General features: G+C 38.4%; 1 protein-coding gene across 8 annotated transcripts in view; it reads left to right on the forward strand.

Moving 5' to 3' along the window:
• The window catches only part of SVIL (supervillin), a 71,781-nt gene that overhangs the window by 1,157 nt on the left and 54,755 nt on the right, over positions 1-15,869 (forward strand). For all 8 annotated transcript variants that reach the window (XM_032982596.2, XM_032982598.2, XM_032982602.2 and 5 more), the window contains exons 2-6: positions 1,950-2,016; positions 7,183-7,274; positions 11,977-12,034; positions 12,153-12,304; positions 12,699-13,383. In XM_032982596.2, the coding sequence (XP_032838487.2) occupies positions 1,950-2,016; positions 7,183-7,274; positions 11,977-12,034; positions 12,153-12,304; positions 12,699-13,383 (1,054 nt within the window). The remainder of the gene's footprint in view (positions 1-1,949; positions 2,017-7,182; positions 7,275-11,976; positions 12,035-12,152; positions 12,305-12,698; positions 13,384-15,869) is intronic.

The raw sequence follows: 15,869 nt of genomic DNA on the forward strand, positions 1-15,869 counted from the left end.
CCCTCCTCCCAGAAAGGCAATGAAAACTACTTTCTTCCCTTCTCATATCCCCTCTCCAGTTTTGGCCAGTGTAAGGAAAATTTCTCTGTGGTCTACTTGTGGTTTTCAGGCTGGACAGCTGTTTTAGTGCCAAAAACTATAGGATGGGTTATATCCTGTTAGAACTGCTATAAATTTAAGATATGCCTGGTTCTGATTAGCTAAGCTGATACTGAGCTGGGTTTTTTAAGTTGCTGTCTACTCTTTTCACAGTAATGTAAATCTGGCCTTTTTAAAGGATACTTACACCATGGAGTATTCTTTCTAATGTTGTAGTGTAAAATATAATGTTTTATATACCATCCATACTGTTTTTCTTATAATGTTCTGGTTTAGTATAACAAGATGTTTCTGTATTATCTGTGTGCTTTATTCTGCATTACTTGGAAAGAGAAAATGAATGTTAACAAAAACAGGAAAAAGTTGCCTATTAAAGATGAAGAATGCTGTTAGCAAAGCTGCTTGAAATCTACAGTGACTTGTAGCAGATGCCTAAAAAATGCCTTTTTGTACATTTTAAGCCTCTTCATCAAGCTGTTAAAATGATTGTCTTCTACTTTTTTTTTTAATCTGTTTGCCTGGAGAGGTGGCAGAAAGAAGTGGAAGAGAGGAGGCCGAAGAGTTTTGAATGGCATAGACAAAAGATATATTCTCTAAATTAAGAACAATGTTGTCAGATATAATGAGTTTCATTAAACCCTTTCTGCAAAAATATGAAACATCCTACCTAGATTTTAACCTATTTTGTATAAGCAAAAAGTATTTGTTTACCAGTTAGCTCTTCTTTGAAACAGTTAAATCTCAGATCTGGGGTAGAGTAAGAGCGATATCACTGCTTTTGAATCATTCTAAAGTCCCAATTGTGTAATATTCATGTCTGTCTTTGAAAAATAAAACGAACACTGCATCAGTGACCAACTGTTTATTAATTTAGGGTGCTGGGGTAGTTGACTTAATGCAGATGGGAATGGAAGGCAATTTTCCCATTGGAAACAAGTTACTAGTAGCTTTGTGTGTTTTTCAACAGCAGTCAGAGACCAGGTGCTCCCCTGCCTCCTGACTAGTAGTTCTCTGAGGTGTCTTAATAGCATCCTCTTTGTTTAATGGAGGGAGCCAGTACTTGGAGCACTGGTCCTCCTTGCCACTGTTCATCATTTAGACCAGATGATGATGCTTTTGACTGTAAAAATGAAAAAGTTAAATCTGAGGGGAGAGAGGGGAGATTGCCTATGGTTCACACAGGTCTGGGAATCTAGTGGCTTTGTAATACATACTTGTTGAATATAAGGCTGTGTCTGACACAGTTGCTGTCAGTGTAAACACGTGTTCCTCTCTGAAAGTAAGCATGTTCTAAGGCTATTCAGAAAAAAAAAAAAAAAAAAAAAAAAGGGGAGCTTCCAAAAAGTAGACAACCTTCAGAAATATTTCTGTCATGGATGGCGTAATACTGTTGTTGCAACAGATCCTCAGCTGGGCATCTCTGACTTCTGCAGTGAATATGCAGTTTTTATAGTATTGCTAGGCTGCAGCCAAAAAGGCTCTTGCTACTTGCAACATTTCTCATTTGCAGAGTGCTTCATAAATATATCTGCTGCCCATTTTATAAGCTGGGAAACTGAATCAAGGAGTTTAAATGATAGCCTCAGGCTGCAGTGCTACACCATGAATACTGGGATTAGGATATAGCAGTTCCATAAAGTGTTGATGCTTTTGATATGTTTACTGTCTGTACTCATTTTTGCAAAGCTTTGGTTTATCACCAACTTGGACATGCCCGATTATGCTGCGTTGACTAGAGGGAAGGCCTTCGTACAGTCTTTTCCAGTGGAAAAGGACTGTGATTGGAAACTAAAAGTTCTCTGTTTATTAAAGCATCTTCACTATGGTGTGTGGTTTTTTTCATTTCACAGATTTTGGCAAAGAAAACTCAGTCAGATTTAAACCTTCACGATTGCTCCAAAGGAAGAGAGCGTTAAGGTAAGGTCAAGTTTTTCTTGCCCGGTGAAGATGTCCAGTTGCACAATTGTAACTTGCAGTCATTGCTTGCATCTACATTTATTCTTTTGTCAGGGAAAATGATTATTGGTCCTTTTGCAGGACCAAGGTTCAGCATAAAACAGATGCTCTGAACAGGTATTGAAAACACCAACTGCCTCATAAGTAATGTGAATATTTATATCTGGCGTTGCTAAGGGAAAAGTCCCACTCTACACTGAGCCTCCTGCCACTGCAATGACCATTTTTCTTTGCATGGCACAGACACAGTACAGACATATAGTGAACCATCTTGGAAAACTGATCTGTCTGAAAAAGAAGGTGGCTGAAGTGGGTGAATTAATTATACAGCCATGCAAAGAGCTTTGTCAGCACATGGGAGGGGACACTGCAGAGATGAATGGAGAGGTGACGTTGCTGCTTCTTTGCAGGGCCATGCTGCCTCATGCCTGCAGTCCTAGGGCACAGTTCCACAGAGCTGAGTAAGGGGATACAGTTCACAGTTAAGCAAGGTGGCAGGTCATGTTGCCTCTCGCTTCCCGTCCTCCTTCTGACTGCTCTTGATGTCTACCTTTGTGCTTGCTGGACTCATTGATAGTGACACGAAAGGAGGCCAGGGAGTTGGGAACTGACTCTTGCCCCAGCAACCAGCTGTTTTGTTGGCTCAGCAGTGCAGGAGTCCACCAACCTTAGGCACCCAGGCTTATGTTTGCAATCATCTTTTCAGTCAACGCACACCTTCTGGAGCACACCCAATTCCCCGACGTTGTTCCATAGATACTGTAGAGAGATGGAGGGAATAGGTGTACAAGACCGTGCTCACTTACGTAAGAGTCTAGGGAAGGAAATTCTCCTGGAGGTAGAAAAAGAGAAGAAATGAAAAATGAACACCAGACACCTAGCTGGCAGGTATACAAGTGGATTTTCATGCATGGGTTTCAATCACAAAATCTCAGTATATCCCTCAGCTTTAATCCAGATGATAGGGCAGCATTACCAGTGGCATTTAGATCAAACTTCTGCTTGCTTTTGGGTATGTAACTAGGTTAGTGGGCCAGCTATTTAGAAACTGTATGCTGCTGCTGCAGCAGCAGATGAAGTTTTCAGCCTGGAATCCCTGATGTATAGAAGCAGCCCATACTTACTTTGGAAGTTGCAAGAGCAGTATAACTACTGAGACTGTCAAATATTCTACTAATGCCACATTATACATTGTTTTTAAAGAAAAAATATTGAAGTTGTGAAATACTGTTGCCTGTGTTTTAATAGGAATCATATGAATTCCTGAACATTGGAGAATATAATGAGTTTGTTGGGAACTTGAGGCCAAACCGCACACAAATCCCGTGCGAAACAAACTTGTGGGACCTCATGCTGTTGGTTGTATTTCATGAACCGTGATCACAGGCTGTAGTTCAGGCAAGAATAGGAGGACAAGTTCCTCTTTCAGTATCTAGTTTTAACAGGGACTTTTAATAGGGAAGGAAATCTTGCAAACTTATAAATTTATCTAATTTTTCATGTAGAGAAACCCACATATGCCTTAAATTATTTTCATAATGAATGTGCATAGCCCAACTGTTAAGTGCAGAAACTCCTGGTGCTGCTGCTTGGAACCTGCATCTAAGTTTATAGCATAACTTGAGAAATTAAGAAAAGCAAAGCTGAGTAGATGTAGTTGTGATACTTCTAGAACAGGGTTGTAGATGAGTTTGAAGGTGCAACATACTTGGCAATCCAAGTCTGACTTCTCTGACTCTGCTTAAGTAACTAAATTGATGCTGTAACTGTTCCTTTAGCAGAGAAGCTAATAAAACAGGGAGACATCTGGATAGATCCCTTCAAGGAAGAATAGAAGTCTTGGTGAGGAATTACTTATGAGCGTGTTTTTTAAAAACCCTTATGAGTATTATCCTGTAATTTTATTTATTTATTTATTTATTACTAGTTGGAATTGCTTTAACATCATTCCAACTCAAGTTAGGTTCCTAATGAGTGTTCTTACTGAATACTGTGACATGTCCTAAATATGCCTCCTTTCATTTTTAGAACTAGTTTTATATATGTATCTATAAATAATGAATTGTTTGGCTTAACTGTATCATCTTCAGAGCAGTACTCTGTCTCTGAATTCACTGTGCAAGTGAAAGCAACGTAATTGATACATCGGCTTAAAACATTTTGTGTTTCTAATGTACAGATATTTAAAACAAGCAGTGCTGTGTACCTGAAGCTTTACAAGAGATGGCAAAAATGCCTCTGAAGAGGAAAAACTCCTCCAGTGTGGATAAAATAGTCAGTATATGAAAATGATTAATCATTTAAAAATAAACAAGTAAATAAAAGTTGACAGTCTGTCCAGAGGGAGATGGAAAATGAGACCATAAGGGAAACTGTGAAGGGACTTTCACAAAGCGGGTAACCTGTGATGCTATGTAGCCCAGCGAGGGTTAAGCTTAAGAAGTTTGTGGTTATTAAAAGAATTTTAATGAAATCTGCCAGTGAGCAAAGGTTGGAAGCCACCCTCAGTACAACGAGGGAGGGAGCTTACATTCAGGAAGAACTGGATGACCTTGAGGAGTAATAGAAAAGGATGTAATGTAATAATACTAAGTGCGCAGTTGTGCATTGGGGGCTGATAAATTTTTCTGTCACTTGCAACTGATGAAAGCAAAGCCTTGGCATATTAGTTTCTCATGCAGGATTGAGCAACCAGTATAATGTAGATATAAAAAGGCAAATGTGTTGTAGATCCCAGCATTCATCTGGCTAGTCATATAATTAATATTAATATTCTCTATTAAAATTTCTGGTTTTAGAAGATGCTGCTAAGACCCAGGTCTGTAAACAAGACTGTCCAATTCTGGTCACCACGAACAAAAAACATGACTTAAAACTGGAGTGGGTAGAGAGCATTTTTACAGATAATCAATGAAATTGAGGGCCTGTCTTGAGGAAGCTGAGTAGATGTGGAAAACTTCTGTTAAGAAAAATAATTAAGGTAACCGACAACACTGGCATGAGAACAAATGAATTGAAACCCAGTGAAAGACATTTAGACTGGATTTGGAGGGTCTCTGGCTTCAGCGTCCCTGGAGCTCCCTGGAGTTTGGAGGAAGGGACGGGAATGAACCTAACTAGTTTACAGTGTCTAAAAGTATGTTGAGGATTGTCAAGCAATCCAATAATGCAATTATTTTTAGAGCCAGCAAGCTAGTGCCAATCCTAATTCTGTACAATTTTACCCTTGGAAATTCATGTGGGACTGAGGCATAGTTGTGGATGTTAGTGCACAGTTAATTTAAACACGGATTTTTCTGTATGAGTGAATGCCCATGTTAATGGAAACATAAGATGCTGCACTGTCACAAGCATTATGGAAGCAACTGGAGATGCTGCCAAATATAGCCCAGGTATTCAAAAGTTACGAGCTGGGTCCCTCAGCACTTTTGAGACAAGTCTTAAGTAATCAAATTGATTTGACAAAACAAATTTTGGTTTTGATCTATAGCCTTAGGCCAATATTATTCACATTTTCTCAAACTCATCCTCAGCCAAAAGGAGTAGAAACTGCTTTCAAATGGAAAATGGGAATCTTTCCACCTAGGGGTTCTCCAGAAGCTGTGTCGATAAGAAAATAACATATTGCGAGGCTAATAGGAATCATGAGTGTTGGCAGTGTGGGGTTAGGCATGCAGAAACATGTGGTTAACTGTCTGAGTTTCTGCCTAGTCTCAGATGACACACGAACCCATTTGCTTGTGGCTGCTGCGTGCTATTTTTTGATTTTATTTTGTTTTTTGTTTAGTTCCATTAAAGTGTTTTCTCCCTGTAAGGATACACAGTTTTCTGTAATGGGCAACTTATTGCAGCTCTTTATCTTCTACTTGCTGTTTTCTGTAGGGGCTAGCATTGCTTTTCTTGGCAATCCCTGGAATAATTTCTGTAAGTGCAGTTGTTGGAGATGATTTGCAGCAAGTGGCATGGTGCCTGAATGTGACACAGCCCAGTTTCTTTATTGTCATTTCAAGGGCTTTATTCTCTTCCCAGTGTCTTACAAGGGAATATTATTTATAAACAATAAAGAAGCAAATACTTCTTGGAGTTCATATAAGATGTTATTAGTCATTATATGCTAAAACTCATTTCAATGAGAAATGTTCTTCTGGAATAGTGAGTACAGAGTTTTTCTTTTTTACTATTTTTTCTTTTCTAGCCAAATACCCTTGATGAAAGGGTATTCAATTTTTTAAAAAGCCTTTTAAAAACTGTCCTAGGGATGGATTTTTCCAACAGTAAGGCTGTGCGATTTGTCTTATAAGAATGACAGTAATCATATGGCACATCACTACCATGGCAAAATGAAGAGCCTAGGTTCACTGTGGGGATTTATATTTGTTACATCTGTCTACACAGTTTACTAAAGGTTTTAAGACTAGCGTAAGTTTTGTTATGCCTTGTTGGGATAATTTAGAAGTCATAATGGCAGAATACAGAAGTTCTCTATTTTTAATAACTAGAGAGAAAAATCTCACCTTGTTTTTCCACAAGGAGGATCACTTCCTCCAAAAAAGTCTCTGTAGACAGTAACTACTTTAAACCACTATGACACCTACATTTTACAATTAAAATCTGTATATTTAATGAACATATTTAAAGAAATATTTTGTTTCATCTGAATGGGCATTTTTGCTGTTTTGAAAAAACAAGGTGTAAAACTAAATGATCTGCTCATATTAGTGTTTTATAAGCCATATAAGATCCAGAGATCAGCCCAGTAACAATAGGGCAGTCATACAGAAGTGGAGGGTACATACAGTACTGCATTTGATGAAATATGTTTTAATATTTATGGAGAATCATTTGATACAGATTATTTCAAATGTAATTGCTAGTAGAGTGTTTTGAAGGCAGTCTCCAGTCAGTAATTTAATGCAAAAATGTGTCACAGTTGGTTCCAAACAAGTTTCAAATTATGTTAGGTTTGGCTTTGTGAGTTTCTTGGGGTTATTTCTTATTTTGTTCTTATGGAAAATATTTTCTTTGGTATCTCTGTTAGACTATCTTGCAGTAATTTGGTTACATCTTGGCTTTATTTGATTTGTAGCAGAAACATCCACAGTTCTGTAAACCAAATGTTACTTTCAGTTTTCAGAAGGAGTTTTCATTTGAAGATAAAGAAGAACTTGCAAACAGCACAAAGAGTATTGATGCTAATCTCTTAGCAGTACTTCCAAAAGGTAGGTAAGGGAGACACATTATCAACACAAGTGGTAATTTAACAGCACATGAAGTTTAGTCTATGCAAGTGCAAGGTACAGTTAAAATCACTTAGGCTCAGATGTTTTGTAAATGAGTTTTCTTTTTCCTGTGAAGTATGCATAGGGGATGAAACAGGGAATGAACCACAATGCTCTTTTACAAGGCCTTGTTACATTCCTGCTTCATAAAGTTCAGCTTTGTTTACCTAGTTTTCAATAGGTTAAAGAGTTGAAATTAAAAACTTCAGAGAGGTTTCTTTGTACAGTTAGATTAATACTGAATTCAAAGGTATTAACTTGGCTTGTAGTCACAGCTCTTTCCAGTCCCCTTCAGTGGTTGGTAGAATCACTGTGCTTGCATGACCAACTGACTACACACTGAATTTTAGTCTTGCATGCTAAAGGACCTGCACTACATATGGATTTGGGGATTTTTTTGTTTTTCTTAAATGTCTTAGTCTGAATAATATGGGAAGAAAACAGCAGTTCCATCTCTATCTTTTGACACAGTTGAGGAAGAGGTGAGAATTAATTCTCCTAAATTATTTGGAGGAAATCACAGTCTGCTTGGAAATAGTTCTTGACCAATAAAGGGTGACATTTGACTGAAGAACTATGTGTAACTGGCATAAAGATGTTCCCTTGACTCAGGGATGTTGTGGATCTTGGAACTTCGATTAAAATTGTGTGTGTGTTCTTGATGGTATTTACCCTTTTCAGACAAACTTCAAGGCTAGATCCACTAATCCCAATGTAAAGGAACTGGCTTGTTCTTTTAATGTCATTTGTTGCAGAGTTCCTTTAGAAAGGAGTCCTTCTTCCAGCATAACATTTAAGTGATCTTCTTGCTTTCATAATATAATCATTACACATGTTCAGAAAGAGACTTCATTGACACAATGGTGGAATAGAGTGATATGCCTTTATACAATACAGACTTCCTGAGAGCCCTGGTTGGTAAGAACACACAGTCCCTCATTATTCCATATACTTAACTTTGCAGTCATGCTGGCCAACAAGTTAATTGTGAGAGCCTTCACTTGAGAAACCTTCTCTGTAAGTTGCTTCTCATTGAACCAATTTCTATTCCAAGATGTTTCTATTTCATAAGGAATTATTCTCATAATAAAGGCATCAGATTTGGTGTGTACCAGACTTAAGAAAAATTAAACAGTGGGAGCTGATGGTTACATTCTGAGGAGATTATTTGAGGCCTAACACCTTCTGAAAATCCAGGTTATTTGTCCCATCTAGGGCCTAACTTTGATCAGATTTGCATATATTGGAAAATCAGAGAGGTATATATTTAATTTTCAACTGATACAGACTGAACTGAGGTTCAAAGAGTCCAGCTAAAGTCTCACACAGTGCTGCCTGCAGTTAAGCACTGAACATGTTAGTATGCCTCTGCTAGCATAAACAGAAGATAAATGCTTCTCCAGCCTGTTTTGTAGACCATCATCTTTCCAGGTGAGGAGAGGAGGAGGTAGAAATGAGGCTGGTAGGCTTCACTATTGTGTTAAATTTTCCTCAAAATGAAAATGTACATACCTATGTTGCAATGGTTATTTACCTGCTCTGAGAAATTAAGTCTCTGGCAGGTAAACTTTTGATTCACATCTATTCAGGCTTCACAAATTTATATGCTCACTCTCTACTAGGGACTTTTGGAACATGGATGTCTTTGAAATGGTGCACTTCCTGATGGTCAGGTGGAAAAATTGGTTAATTGGCACTAACATACTCAAATTGCAAACTAAAAAAGAGAAACCAGATCACCTAAGCTTTCAAGGGCCAACCAGTGTCCTTGGGAGTGAAATTTCTTCAACTGGCTTTCATGTTTTGAGGTCAAATATTTTATTCAGCAAAAATAAGTCACTAGAGTAGAAGACTTCCTGCATTTTTATCTTCTTTTTTGCCTTTTTTTTGTGCTTCTTTTTACTGCTTCACCAGAAGAATATTGCTGAAACTGCTTTCATAAAAATGCTCTGCAGATGTTGGCCAACCTAGCTGAAATTACTGTCTGGAATCTCAAGTGTGGAAAAAGTGTAAGGCAGCACAGAATAGTCCCATGCTATTTTTGTCCCATCTTGTTTGGGAAGGTGTTGGAGAGATTCTTCATGAGGCCAGTACTATTTTTTAGGACTGCAAAGCAGTAGTAGAATCTCTGGAACTTCAGCTAACATGTAGCCAAGAGAGTGTTGAGCTAATGCTGATGGGAGTTCTTTGGATGTTCCACATTTCTTGTATGTGGACGACTTATAGTCAAGTTTCCTTTTTGGGGGGAAAAAAAAAAAAGTCTTTAGTATATGAAGCTATGCTTTAGAGCTTTACTAAAGCTGTATAAAAGACCTGTTCTGTGATGATGGTTTTAAGGACTGTATAAATCGATCACTAGGGAAGAAAAATGATCAGAATTTGGATGGAATGTAGTTTTATTAACTGTGAACTGTGGAGGCCTTTGACCTGTCTGAAGTGGCAAAACAATTATGGGTTTTGTTTTGACCATTTTATGTATGTAGCCAACAGATGAAACAGAAAAACTCTAATAGCTAAAGGAACAAACTTAAACAGAAGTAGATTTGGCAGAGGTGAGAGCAAAGTATTTATGAGAAATCATTTCCTTTGGTGTGAATGTGAGACAAAGGCTGGATTCATATGGATGAGCTCTTTGGTTAGTACAGTTCCACTGCTAGCACAGCTTGAGTAGGCAGAGCAGCAGCAGGAACTGCTTATTCATTGAGAGAAAGGTCTATGAAAACACAACATAAGGGCTCATCTTTGCTTTGGTGTTGGTTCAGGATGCGAATTTTGTATTGCCAAAGTCTAGTTTCCATTTGTCTCCAGAGATCTGTGCCTGGAAGTTGCTGACTTTCAGTGGCTGTCTTGCACTGTCAACCTGATGAAGAGCATAGGCTTCAGTCTGGTTTGCAGATACTGAATCTAGGCTGGAAGAAGTGTGCCTTGAGTTAGCACTGTGAAGTAGCTGCATAGTCTCTGCACTGCTAATTGCATCAAATGTGCACGTATTAGATTTTTTTTTTTTAATGGAATGATCACAATTTAAGCTAACCTGGCTTGAGAAATTGAAGCGCATAGCTAGAGTATGCTTTCTGTAAAAATGTAGACTAAGGGAGTTGTTTTGGCCAGTGGCCCAGTTGATTTCTTTCCCCTGTTAATTGCACATTCTCAGTAGGTGCTCATCTGTAGCCCCAGACACGGTATTCATACCTCATTCATTTGCTTCTTTGAGTAGTCACGATCAGAATACATTCATTCTTGCTGATTCAAGACATTTTACCAGGAGTCCTAGTGGCTTTTCATCACGTAAGGCTGATATGACAGCCCGTGTCAATAGTATCTATCTGTGTCTGAGGTATGCACACTGGTATTGACTACAGCAAACTTCCTGGATATGTGTCAGCTAAGCTGAAACCCTGGTTTAGCTATGCCTGTAAATTCTTGCAGTAGAGGAAAGGAAGAGAAGGTGCATCTGACCTTTAAAAGGGTGGTGTTTCAAGAATGTTTATCTTCTAAATATCTAGAGCGATGAAGTCTGGTGGGGGAAAAAGCTGATAGATTTACTTCTGCAGTGGTGCAGAACTGTGTCTGCTAGACACTCCTGACTCATCAGGCATTTCTGATGGCAATCTGGGGCTGATTTAGCAGCCTGTAGACTTTAGCTTGCTTTAACTTTTGATCCCTGGGTCAATAGTGTCATAACTCCTGAGGTATGCTTCATCAGAGTAGGCACACACAGCTTTTAGCACCACATCTTTGCTAAGGCAGTCATATGGGGGGGGGGTGTGCGGTGTATGGTGGGGGATTGTTAGGCACACACGCCCCCCAGTCCACTGTGTCCTTCAACAGCATGGATGATTTCTCTTCCTGGTGGTAAGAAATCATGCCACAGTTGTTTATGTAGCACTTACTGCTCCAATGTGGTTTGCAAACATCACTGCTAACTGTGCACATATGTGTATGTACATAGGGATTACTTCATCTATCATGCCTCCTGTTGGTTCACTACTATTTTGTGAACTGTGACAGCTGTCTACTAGCGTGTAACACCACCAAACAGTTTAGGGTGAGAGAAGGAAAATGTGGCTGATTAAAACTACGAGGGGAAAATTAGCAAAGCAGAAAGTGATTAACCATGCAGGAATATTATGAGAGTACACAGTAATTTTCACTCCAGCCATGAATCACTGGGATTGTTGGGATTTGCTTAAGATAAGGCAGTGGAGGAAAGTAAGGAGTAGGGGACACTGTTTCTCTTTAAACATAGTCAGTCCCCAACCTTTGTGTAGACAGGGTAAGCAGTAATTCCATACTACCTGGTTTTGAAACAGGTTACTATAGCACATAAGTTTGCCCTCAGCTAATCAAAATATAACTTGCCCAGTTTATACTAGATCTTGAAAACTGATAGGATGGCATAGCAGATTCTAGTGTAGCCTGGAAGCACCTGGAGGGAAGGACTCCTTGCTGTCTATATGTATGTGCCTAAGGCACTTTTGACAATGCAAGCTTAATAAACTAGCAAAAAAGGAGCAAAATGCTTGTTACCTGACAAGAGCTATTTCAAACCTCTTAACTTTATTTGACTCTTCCTTCTTATTCTAAAGCATTTGATCAAGTCTATGTAGCTTATAAACTGTATAATTTTTTGTTGTCTCAGTTTCAGAATTAAGAAAACTGTTTGAACCAAACAACCAAGATTTTTTGGAAATGAAAAGGTAAAAAAAAAGTCTTTGGCCTGTAAAACAAAACACACAGTTTTTGTTACCTCCTCTTAGAAACTCTCCCCTCAAATCTTCAAATATGCCTGATTTCACATTTGTCACATCTTTTTAGAAAAGAGAGAATAGCTAGACGCTTAGAGGGAATTGAAAATGATACGCAACCTATGCTTCTACAAAACTGTCCAGGATCAGTCACACACCGTTTACTAGAGGAAGATACACCAAGATATATGCGTGCAACTGATCCATACAGTCCCCACTTAGGTAAGTAATATACCTCAAGCAATCTTGAATTCATGTTTAGTACTCTGTCATTTGTGCTGTACGTGGAGAGTTTTACAGAAGAGCTGTGATCAGGGGTTTCTTTTAACTTGCCTTTTAATTCTCCAGTTGTCTCATTGGAAAAAGGTTGATTATCTATATTGTTTTAAAACAACAATATTTGACACGAGACTCTTAAAGAATTATGACTAATACACATTTCTTAATATTTTGTATGTACTTTTGGAGACATAAGTGTAAAAAGGTAATGTGTCTGTGCAGTCATTAGTACACTTTGAATTGTAAGAAAATGGGAAGCTTGTAGTTCACTCGATGTGAATGGTGGGTAAAGTTGGAGTTTTGGGTGGACTTCTCATATTTGTTCCACTTTTGACAGGAAGGTCAAATGAAGAGGAGGAAACTTCAGATTCTTCTGTAGAAAAACAACCCCGATCATCCCGATACCGAGCAGAAATCACAGGAGGTAATATAGAGCCCTTGTATAGTACAGGAAACATGGATGTCCAGGAGCTAGAGTCAAAAGCAGAAAGAATAGCTAGGTACAAGGCAGAGAGGCGGCGCCAGCTGGCAGAAAAATATGGATTATCTCTTGATTCTGATTTGGATTCTGACTACTCATCCAGATATACGCGGGCAAGGAAAGATCCCGACAGTGTGGAAAGAAAGGGAGTGAAAAGTGAAAGGCAAGATGACGAAAACAAGGACTGTGGCTCCCTGTATTTGTCCAGGACTGAGACAAAGGAGTCAAAGAGTGTGATTTCTGAATCCAAAGAGTACTCCAGCCATGAAAAAGATGGTGTTCCAGATAAAGAAGACCTCTCAAATGAAAAGGGTGATAGAAAACTAGATGATGACAGTGCCATTAGAAAGGCTTCTGACCCTTCAGCAACCTTGGATAATTCTGTCTCCCTTTCCCTTTCTGGACGAGAATCTTCCTCCTATAACGAAGTGCCAATATCACCAAAGCAAACCCCCAGAGAGTCCCTTTCTTCACCAAAGCGGGCAGCCTCACCAATCCATTTGCAGAATGACCAGCCCTTGCACAGTAACATCAGACAAAGGTAAGCATTACTTTTATTTGGGGTTTTTTAATACAGTAGATTCCTTTATCTTAATCACATTCTGCAGCAGTGTCGACAGTACTTATGAGAATGTATTTATTAACCTTGAAGAATGTATTTAGTGGCTTTGGATGTCTCAGGCTGGATTGGTTGGGTTTATTGAATCACAGTGTGTTTCTGATACAAGGAAGTGAGTATCTATTTCTATGATTACACATGTCCTTGGTTTCACTTTATATTTATAGAATTTATGCTAAAATTAGGCCCTTGGGAGGGTGGCATGGAATAACTGATGTTTAAGATATTTACACAAACCAGAAATTGAAGCAGTTATGGTTCCAAATCTGCTTCTTTCTTTTTTTTTTTTTTTCCCCTCCAACCTGTTAGAGCAAGCCTTTAACTTTTTTACTCTATATCCTGTAATTGTTTGGGTGGGGGGTTCCAAGTAAAGGCAAGTTGTTTCTCGGTGAAGATTTTAATAGTTTCATGACAGCTTCTACCAAAATAAACCAGGTCTCAGCTAAAAGCTGATAAGTATTTTGGGTCAGTTAATGTAATAGTTGATTTGTTTCCTGCTGTGAAAGTGTAAAACCCTTTTGAGCTGTGATAGTTAATCTTTCAGATAATACCAGGGTATGTGTGTGAAGGAGCAGAGGGGAAAGTTAACATTCCATGCGGAAGCTGAAAAACATAGCCTTCTTCATGGTATGCTGAATTACTTCAAATTTTCGAATTTACTCCAGTAATAAGGTAGCCAGATCCTTCCAGAAGGAGGAAAAAAAAAAGAGTTTTCCCTAATTGCACATTTTAATTTCACACTGTAGTGCAAAAACAGACTGTCAAAGTGTTACAGTGACTGAAAACAATGCGCAACTAACAATTTTTGAAAAGTATGATTTTCTCTAAGTGTGATTCTTTAATTTCTAGGTAAGTGGACAGATGGAAATAAATAACTGTAAAAAGTTAAAATGTTTTGGCTAAAAATGATGTAATGAGAACTTAATTGTAAATATATCTGCATCATGCTGAGCAGTGCTGACTGTTTCTAAAAAACCTGAAATTAACTGTCATAAATGGAACTGTTTATACTTTTTGGCATTTTCTGCAGTAGGTTTAGAGAGAAGCTACCTTGACTGGACTTCTTTCTCCTTCCTATCAAAGTCACAAAACTTGATTCATATTTGTTGTGTCCTTTCTTACTAACTCTCATAAACATACTTAAAAGTTTGAATGAGGGAGCAATCTTCCACATCAAAGGTTAACCACCTGGTGGATTAAGTCATCTATTTCCAGTGCTTGTAAACTGCTCAAATGTACTTAGTCTTATTTTTTGTTTCACTTTGTTGCATAGGACACACCAGTAGTGGTCTCTTAGTATTTTTTTCATAGCTTTTCATTATTCAGGTAACTTCTATCCTGCTCATCTTCTTTTGCATAGATGCATGGCAATATAAGCTAACACTGGACTCCCTCAATTAAGCCAAATTTTGAAATACTGTAATTTCAAAAAAGCCGTCAGAGTCAAAGTAAGCCAACATACGTAGGAAGTATCATCTTCTATTTAGTTTATGTTTTAAGCTTACAGTTCTGCTGCCACAGTAAGGAAAATAGTCATCGCAGGGTCATCTGTACAACTGAGACCAGAGTTGTACTGAAACTCCCTGAGCTGACTAGGTTATTCCAGGCTCCAAAAAAACTTGTCTCTGAAGCAGTCTCGACTCAAATATTACAAAATATTATTGCTTATCTTCCAGTGATCAATTTGAGATAAATCTCTTGACTAATCCAATTACTGATAGGAAGGGATATTGGAGCATTGGACCTTTGGCAGCTTGTTTGCTTTGTTTTATAAGGTGAAGGAGGGGACAAAGTTTTCAGGCTTAAAGCAAAGAAAATAGCCCATCAAACTTTATAGCCAAAAGTGTCTGCTGCAGTGTAAAAAGGGGTTTTATTTTCTTTACTCTCATAAAGCAATCCTAGTCCTTGTTTCTGTGAGAGGAGACCAATGAAACACTGAACAATGACATGCCTTCTAGGTTGTTATCTCTTCCTACTTGGGAGAAGCTTTGCTGTACGCAGCAGTGGGGTGATGGCACTTGCCCTGGTGAAACAGCATGCTGGCTATAGAGACACCTGAATCCACTCCTTCACAGAATAGCCTTTACTGTGGAGAAATCAGGTCTCCTTATAAAGCTCTTTCATCTTTAGTTAACAAGTGTGGTTCTTCTAATGCAGCTCTATAAACCAGTTACAAGTTCAGACTGAGCAGGCTGAAGGCATTGTCAAATCATTCACAAATTCCAGCTGTTTCTTTTTAAAGCTGCCACTTCTGGCATTACCCACTTTTTTTTTTTTTTATAGTAAAAGATGCTACAAAAGTTGGGCAGAAGAGAAATGATTAAGGAAACTTTTTAATGAGGTATACTTTTTCATTTGTTAAGTCATATGTCCCTATGAGATCTAATGATGTGTGAAACACTGAGAGA

Source organism: Tyto alba, unplaced genomic scaffold (genome assembly GCF_018691265.1).
Source record: "Tyto alba isolate M040663 unplaced genomic scaffold, T.alba_DEE_v4.0 Super-Scaffold_38, whole genome shotgun sequence".
Classification (NCBI taxonomy): Eukaryota; Metazoa; Chordata; class Aves; order Strigiformes; family Tytonidae; genus Tyto; species Tyto alba.